At 33.7% G+C, this 8,866-nt stretch overlaps 2 protein-coding genes across 3 annotated transcripts; one reads left to right on the plus strand and one right to left on the minus strand.

Annotated features, from left to right (window-relative positions):
* The first annotated feature begins 1,135 nt into the window (after nt 1-1,135).
* On the plus strand, nt 1,136-4,037 carry LOC106337325. 2 transcript variants are annotated; one of them, XM_013776420.1, is made up of 5 exons: nt 1,136-1,223; nt 1,366-1,411; nt 1,756-2,349; nt 2,423-3,570; nt 3,665-4,037. In XM_013776420.1, exons 3-5 carry the CDS (start codon nt 1,767-1,769, stop codon nt 3,704-3,706), a joined length of 1,773 nt encoding a protein of 590 aa, XP_013631874.1. In that variant the 5' UTR covers nt 1,136-1,223; nt 1,366-1,411; nt 1,756-1,766; the 3' UTR covers nt 3,707-4,037. The 2 variants fall into 2 exon arrangements, with proteins under 2 accessions (XP_013631874.1, XP_013631873.1); XM_013776419.1 differs by lacking the exon at nt 1,136-1,223 and having other exon boundaries at nt 1,254-1,411; nt 3,665-3,717; nt 3,840-4,037.
* A 683-nt stretch (nt 4,038-4,720) lies between these two features.
* On the minus strand, nt 4,721-6,057 carry LOC106340221 (ethylene-responsive transcription factor ERF062). The gene is given in 1 exon segment (XM_013779100.1): nt 4,721-6,057. A coding segment is annotated over 1 exon segment (1,194 nt). The 3' UTR covers nt 4,721-4,863.
* Nucleotides 6,058-8,866: the final 2,809 nt, after the last annotated feature.

Genomic DNA, 8,866 nt, shown 5'->3' on the forward strand with positions numbered 1-8,866 from the left:
CCAACATATTAGATTTTATTTTTGAACATAAATATTTTATACTTACGAAAATAAAATATATAAATTTAATACAATTTTATTATATTTAGCTCAATATAATATTTTTTTTAAATATGATTGATTATGATTATATAATATATAAAATATTACAGAATTTTTTATTTTTCATTTTATAAACGATTACTGAATTTATTAATGTATAATAATATTTCAAACTAATTTCAAAAATAGTGAAAATATTTAAATATAATTTCGAAAATGAAGATCTTGTAAAAATATTTTAAAACATATTTGTTAGAATTTTAAAATAAATATATCTTATATTTAAAATGAAAAGATATCAAAAGATATTATGATTAAAGTATTTTAAAGATTCTATGTATTATTAGTTTTAATAAAATACATTTAATAAAAATTTTAAGTGATGGTCCAAATTTTTAAGTCATGACTTCTATTTTAATATGTAAGATTCTACATACTCCATTTTTTAATGAAACAAAAAAAACCAAATCTCTTATAAAATCTATTTTTTTTATTTAAGAATATATAACCCTTCGTGAATGTATGAAATATATGGAATTATTTCATTAATAGTTTCAGTTTTTATTCCATTTCATCCACTATTCCATTTTTTTTCTATTTGGCAAATAATCTTATTTTTTTAATCCCTAATATCCCTTTTTGAACATCCGGTTACACTCTAACACAATTCGTTAGTCATAGCCAGTTGTTGGACCAAGCTTATGCTTCCGGCCGATTTATTTATGTGAACATTTGAGCCACATATTTTCAAGAAACTGCCTTTGTCTAGTGGTATAACCTCCACGTAATAGGCTTGGTTTCAGCAATTTGGGTTCGAGTCTCTTGTACTAGTAATACATCACTAGCTTGGTGCCCATATTCCGTCTTATACACCAACACTATCATTTTTATCTCCCCATTCTATAGATTGGATCTTCTATATAAATGTTTATTAGTGTATACGTATTTCGACGCACTTGCTTATTGCTTAACACACATACTTCTTTTTCTTTTATTGGGGGCAAACCGCGTAACACATACACGCACAGATTCGTGGATGCGTACGTGTAAAAATCTATTTTGAAAAGCAATAAATGAAAAGAACACCAATCTCAAGAAAATGGGGTCGGCGAGTAAACGACGGCGTATCAACTCACTCGTAGGCTGATTGAAGTTTGAAAATTAAGGAAGTCATAAAAAAGGTTTTGGACTTTTGATTTTTTGATTTTAATTTTGAATGAATAGCAAAGAAACGGAAGAGGAAGAGGAAGAGGAAGAGTTTACATTGTGCAACTTCTTCTTCTTTGTGGGAGTTTCCATTTATTTATTCTCTTGATTTTACAGATTTATCGAGTCGCAAGCGTTTCTCTGGAGAACGATTGTAAACTCGGTGAGTTTCTCGTTTGATTGTTGTTAAATTACACTCCTTACCTCCTCGATTTCTATCTCTAGTTTTTTTTCTTCTCTCTCGGGAAAATCGCAGTAGTTACAACTTGAAATGCAATAGAATCGACAGTTTTCCTGTTTATTTGAAGTGAATAATTGTTTTTTTTTAGTTGCTTGAAATCACGAAAGATCGATTCATTGAGGTGTTAATATATTAGTCTAGATTGTAATATGCATTTCTTAAGATTTTATATTTTAAATGTGTTTAAACAAATGGGATAGATCTTGTATTTATCCAAAATGTTAATTGATTCTATCAAATTGCTGAGTAAGTTTGTCTTCTTGCAGGTGAAAAGAAAATGCGTTGCCATGACGTAAAATCTTGGACATTTTCGGGTTTGGTGGCAGCGTTTCTTGATCTCTCTGTAGCTTTCTCGCTACTCTGCGCCTCTTCTCTCGTTTATTTAACCTCCAAGCTGCTCGGTGTATTCGGTTTGAACCTCCCCTGCCCTTGTGATGGCCTTTTCAGTGACCCCCCGCATAAGAACAAGTGTTTCCAAGAGACTCTAGTGAACCTACCTGTGAAAAAGATCTCTTCTGTGCAAAGATCCGTGATAAGTACAACACCTTTTGATTCACTTCTGTATAAAGAAGCTGATGGTGAGAGTCTTGGTAAGAAGAGAAAAGGAGAGCGTAGTAGACACGTTGACTTTGAGAAAGAGGTGGTCTTTAGTACTCCGGAGGTTGAGAATGCTTCATGTTTCGATCTTCTAACCTCGCAGAGTTTAAAGAAAGGAAGTTTTAAAGTTAAGAGTAAGCGTCTCAGCTTCCATAGGTCGCCGTATGGTTGCCAAAGTAAGCACTCTCCGCAATCACCTGCCAGCGTCATGGAGTATCTGAACGATGCTGAGGAAAACCATCCTCTTCTTGTTAACTCCAAAGGTCAGTAGTGTTTGTTATTTGCAATTTTTTTTTGTCGAATCTTGGTTTTGATACTTAGTTGTGACAAATGTAGATGGTGGAAAAGACTTGGAGGATGTTCCGTTAAAGAAAAGTGTCTCACTTTGTTCTATTGGGTGTGAAGATGGTGGTGCTGGGAACAAGCAACCAGAGAGGACACTTTCATGGGCGGGAGAGGGTACATCCACTTCCCCTGTGGATCTAACACAAAAGCCTATTGAACAAGTGCTTGCGGAAGAACGAGCTTCTCATGCTGCATTAGCTCTTGAACTGGAGAAAGAGAGAAATGCTGCCGCAACTGCTGCGGACGAGGCTTTAAGTATGATACTGCGGCTACAAGAGGAGAAAGCTTCGATAGAGATGGAAGCAAGGCAGTATCAGCGGATGATAGAAGAGAAGTCAGCTTTTGACGCGGAAGAGATGAGCATTCTCAAAGAGATTTTGCTGAGGAGGGAGTGGGAGAAACATTTCTTGGAGAAAGAAGTTGACACCTACAGGCAAATGTTTCTTGAGACTGAGCAACCTCTTCCCAACACCCCAGATTCTAAACAACCAACTGAATCATTGGATGACTCTTCTGGATTTGAGATGTTCACTAATCAGATGGACAGTCGTATTCTTGATTATGAAAATGTCGATTCTCCAAAGCCAGGGGAGGTTGCCAATGATGGGGAAATGAAGGTGAATGAAGTAGATCGAGATCCAGAGATTGTTATAGAACAGCAAGAAGGAGAAGAGAGTACTTTACTTTCAGAACCAGTGGCTGAGTCTACGAAGGTTGGTGAGGACTCCGACGACATTGATTGCTGCTGTGTACATGATATCCATGTGGTGAAAGATGAAGATAACAAAGTGCAACTGAATGTTCCTTCGGACCATGTCGTACGGGATCTCAAACTGGATAGATCACAAAGTGTTTTAGGTACAAGTTATGGACTTCCACCGGCGTGTCCACAAGGACGAAGGATCGTGTCTCCAAATATGCGCAGAAACTCAATGTCAGCTGTTGACTATGAGAGACTGAAAATAGAGAGTGAAGTTGGTTTGCTGAGAGGTCGTTTGAGAGCTGTACAGAAGGGAAGAGAGAATATCAGTTTCTCTTCCAAGGAACAGAGCAAATCGGTTTTGGGAGATAAAACAAGTCGGTTTTGGGAGGCTAGAAGATCGGAACCTATCGACTCTTCAAGCCCTTCTTCCACAATGGTTAGTTCATTTTTGAGGGGCGAAAGAATGCTAAATTTATGTTTTCAGGGCTTTGTTGGCTTAACAAGTGGTTGAATCTTGTATAATTTGGCAGGTAAAAGCTATGTCTATGTCATTGGACCTACATAGCGCTTGAAAGTTGAAACGACAAGGTATGAATTTACTCGCATAACGCAACACAAATATACAGTATGGGCAACACATTGTAGTTTGTACAATGTCTGCCAAACTCTATGTTGGTTTTTGCTTGGAGAATGAGATCTGTTTACAGAGTTTTTGTCTCAAACATTGTACTATAAACGGTGTCGTTTCAGAACAAAACAGGGACGCTTTTGTGGTTCTCTTTAATTATAAATGGTCGGAATACTTTCTCTTTTCCATTTTAGTGATATTTTGTCCTTTTTATTTTTGTGATAACCCTTTGAGCATCGTTATTGGTGAGAGCACTTTGTGAATTTATCAGAAAATAAACATAATATTACAAATTCGCAATTATTTTTAACATGATGTATGTGTTACAAAATTGGTAGAGCCATTTGTATGATAACATGGGTAGAAACTCTCCTCTCTGATTCTCTCCCACAAAAAGACTGATTTCATTCTCTTTCTTCATTTTTTTGTTATGTTTGTATTTTTTTAAAAAAATTGAAAGCTTTACCAAGAGCCTCTATCAATGTATCAGATGTTCTTACACATTTCACTTTTCTTTTCCTTTCAAAATAAGACATTCCGTTTAAAATTGAAGGGAAATGACACAATTTTTTGTTTGTTAAAAATATATTATAGTTGTTTTAACTTTAAGAAGTCCAAGAAGAAAAAATTTGGAGCTCATACTTTCCCTTCAACTCTTCTCTGACCTATACTACTATATTGACCTTTGAGCTTGCTTAAATAGTTTAATATAGAATGTAGGAAATATTATAGTATATTGGATTTTGAAGTTGGAGTTGGTGCAACAGACTTTTAAAGTAAATATTTTCTCATTTATTATTTTTTTTTTTGACAGAGACTATTTTCCCATTTAAAAACAAACACTTTTTCTATTGTATGGTTACTATTAACCGTATAGAAAAGAACATTTAATTAGCAAACAAAAGAAGGAGAACCACTTAATCATGTGGTAATGAGAAGAAATACAATGTGTTCAACCCCGAATGCGAACCAATCTTGAATCTTGGCATCAAAATATGAATTTCTTTCTTTGACATAAAAAGAAGAGATAGAAGTAATTAAGCTTGTGACATTGTTGACAAAAAAATTAAGCTTGTGACATTAATTTGAAGTCAGGAAGAATTAAGGAAGGGAGAGAGCATCCCAAATGAGATCCATATCCAATGAAGGCATTCTACTCAGTTGTACACCATCTCCTTCCATCACTTCCTTATTGATTTTCTGTTTCTTCATCATCACAACTTCTCCCGACTCCGTCTTGATGTTATTCTTGAGCTCCGATGTTCCCACTTTAGGAGAAGAAGGAGAAGGAGAGTTACCAGAACTTATTACTTGGGAGGAAGCGGAGATTTGTTGTATCTTCGAATCCAAAAGCGAGGCGATCATGCATCTCAAGGGACCAGACTTAAGCTGGTGTTTTTGGTCGGGAAAGTTGAGGTGTGCGTACTCGCCACGTAGGATATCAGCTGCAGTATCGTAAGCCATTGCGGCTTGCTCAGCGGTATCAAAAGTGCCGAGCCAAACACGAGTTCTATTCCTTGGAAGCCTAATCTCCGCCACCCATTTCCCCCAGTGTCTTTGTCTCACTCCTCTATACAGCTTCGTTGGTGTTGTCGTCTGCACAACTTTTCTTGTTCTTGTCCCTGACGCAAGCTTCATAGGCTGAGTCTTGGTGGTGCTTAGCCAATAGTTTCCAAACCCTTTTGAAGGATAGTTTGTAAGAGCTTTATTAATATCGACCCACTGATCGCTTCTGGTTTGATCCGACTCATGATGGAGAGAGTTCGGGGTATAGTTATGGTAAGGCATCATGTTACTATTGGATTGAGAAAGTTCTAAAAGCTTTGGTTCTTTGAGGAACAAGGAAAGGTTTGGGGGTTTAGAAGGATGATGAATATCATCAGGACGTTGAGATTGAGGAAAAGAATCTAGAAAGTTCCAAGGAACAGAAGCTACCGGAGATTGTTGATGATGAATAGAAGATGTGAGCTCATGAAGAGACGCCATGTAGCTTTGAGACGAAGAAAGAGTAGGAGATATCATGCCTTCCAAGATTATTGGAACACCGAGAAGTTGCGGTGGCGTCGAGGAACTCAAGAACCCATATAATCCGGAAGACAAGAGCTTTTCATGCATGAAGCGAGGTTCCAATTTAGGAAACTGATCTTCCATGTTCAATCTTGTTTTGTCTGATTGAGGGTTTTGTCCAGAGAATATGAACCTTAATTATGTTAATGGTTTGCAGAATAAATGTTTATATATACACATACTATGGACTACTATACTATGTGTTTATGTGTGTATTGGTGTGATCATGTGGAAGATAATATTAGAAAATAGGGAAACCAACTTTATTTGTCCCCAAAAAACATTATCGTCTGGCTCAGATCTACGCTTTGCCAAGCTTAATTTCTTCATATGTAAACTACAATTAAAGAGTCTCACAAACACTTTTAATTAAACAAATGATATCTTAATTTTTTAATCTTCGTGATAACTAATTAACCTTTATTTTTTCTTATCTTGCAACTTGTTAGTGGCTCCCATCCTACGTTCGCTTTTATAATCCAAACTTGACAGCTCAGCCCTAACTCATTTAGGTGTATTGTTTTAAGAGAAATTCTTTAGGTTCACCAACCAATAGTGTTTGAGTATTTGATATTTGATATCTTTTAAAAAAGGAAATAAAATTGAATATCCAAATTAGATTATATTTTTAAAATAAAATAATAAAAATACATAAAAATAGCTACAAAAAATAAATTAATTAATATTGTTAAATCTTCAGCAAAATACTAAACCCTATACCCTAAATCCTAAACCCTAAACCCTAAACGTTAAACCTTAAACTTTGGATAAACTCTAAACCGTTGGAAAATCTTAAACCCTAAATCATACATTAAAAACTAAATTTTACTAACACTAAACCCTAAATGGTTTAGTGTTAGTAAAATTTAGTTTTTAATGTATGATTTAGAATTTAAAATTTTCTAATGGTTTACGGTTTATCCAAGATTTAAGGTTTATAATTTAGAGTTTGGAGTTTAGGATTTAGGGTATAGGATTTAGTATTTTGCTAAAAGTTTATCAATATTTATTTATTTATTTTTTGTAACTATTTTTATGTATTTTTATTGTTTTATTTCAAAAATATAATCTTATTTGGAAATTCAATTTTGTTTCCTTTTTTAAAAGATATCAAATATCAAATACTCAAACACTATTGGTTGGTGAATCTAGAGGTTCACCTAGGGGGTGAACCCAAGAATTTCTCTTGTTTTAATGTTTTTGGTGAAGAGTTTTATATACAAACAGGAGTGATGTTTCTTTATTCTTTTTCTTTGTTTTTTTGTTATAGAATAAACACGAATGTTGTTGTTGAATACCAACGTTATTTTCCTTTTTGCCTTAAAAAAAGGGGTGAACCTTTCTTCGAAGAAAAAATGTGAAAAATTCGGGTGGTTACACACAACGTGTTTATCTGGATTAGCAGCATATTCAAATTCAGATCTTTTAGAGATTCACGGAATCTCGTGTGCCACCGGACCACATATGTGTGGTTAAAAAATGATGAACTTTTCTTCGGAGAGAATGTGAAAATCTCTGGTGGCCATGCACCGTGTTTATCTGGATTAGCAGCGGATTCGAATTCGAGTCTCTTAAAGATCCACGGAACCCCTTGTGCTACCCGACCACATATGCATGGTTAAAAAAAGGTAACCGTTTTTTGGAGAAAGAATGTGAAAAATCCTGGTAGCTACGCACCGTGTTTATCTAGGTTAGCAATAGATTAGAACTCGGATTTTTTAAAAATCCACGGAACGTCTTGTAACATCCAACCATACAGACGCATGTTTTGCCTTAATGTTGGACACAAACGTCGTTTCTCTTTGCTATCAGTTTATCACTTTGGACAATTAATTTCAATAAACATATATACATCTATCTCTATGATTTAAGCGATTGCTGCTACTTTTGTTCTTTTTTTTTTTGAACCACATGCTACTTTTTGTTCATACTGGTATATACGTTAAATATCTGTAATTTGATGATTACTTATATAGCTATCTTATACTATTATTTTAAAAACCAGTTTTTACTTTATACGCACACACGAAATAAAGGATATGGTTTAATATACCGTTTAGTATCTTACTAATAAAATTTCTTATGGACACTCGACCTGTATTTTTTTCAAAATGATAACCAAGCATATATATAATTCAAACCTTTTTAGTACCTTAATCGTCAAGCATTAAGCCTTCTTTTCAATATATAATAATAATTTACAGTACACTGTGTCAGAACCGTGCTTACAGCTTAATGAAAAAGGCATTTGCCTAAGACTCCCAAATTTTGTAAAATTTTAAAGACCCCTAATTACAATTTTTTTTAAATGGTAGTTAATGTATTCTTTTAGTTAGATTTTTATTATTATTTGATTCTAAATTCGACTTCTGTTTAAAAAAACTAATTTATGATCAATTTTACTATATTTTATGTAAAACTATAAAAATTCTACTTCTAATTAACTGTAAATATTTGATCCACATTTTTCATCTTGGTATATGTTATGAGTTAGATTTATTTTATATATTTATAGAATTTGATTAACAAATTATAATATTTTGAATATATAGTTTATTGTATTTAATTTAAACACTAAGATTTAGCTTTTTAACAGCAACCAACATTTCAATCCAAAATTTGTATTTTTGTTTTTATATTACTAATTTCTACTTTTGATCATTATTTTATTTTTTAGTTTATAAAAGTCCGGTGCAGAAAAATTAGAAAATGTTTAGGTAATAAATCAAAACTTTTTAGTGTTATATTTATATGTTTTTTCAAAAAAAATATTTTATATAATTCAAATTTAAATAGAACTATTTTTAAAAAAAGATATCATGTAAATTTTTTTTAACTCGGGGCCCCGAAAACCTTTGCACGGCACTGCACTGTGTTCAGTTTATTCTCCTCGCCTGTTTAGTTGTCTTTGGTTTGGTGTTTATAAGGCGAAAACTAGGAGTAAGGGTTTGGACCACAGGGACCGTGACTTTTCTATTGTTAATTTTCACAATGTTAGAAATATGAGAGAAGTGTTGTTGTGAAAGTTGTGTCTTTC

This window comes from Brassica oleracea, chromosome C4 (genome assembly GCF_000695525.1).
Source record: "Brassica oleracea var. oleracea cultivar TO1000 chromosome C4, BOL, whole genome shotgun sequence".
In the NCBI taxonomy this organism is placed as follows: Eukaryota; Viridiplantae; Streptophyta; class Magnoliopsida; order Brassicales; family Brassicaceae; genus Brassica; species Brassica oleracea.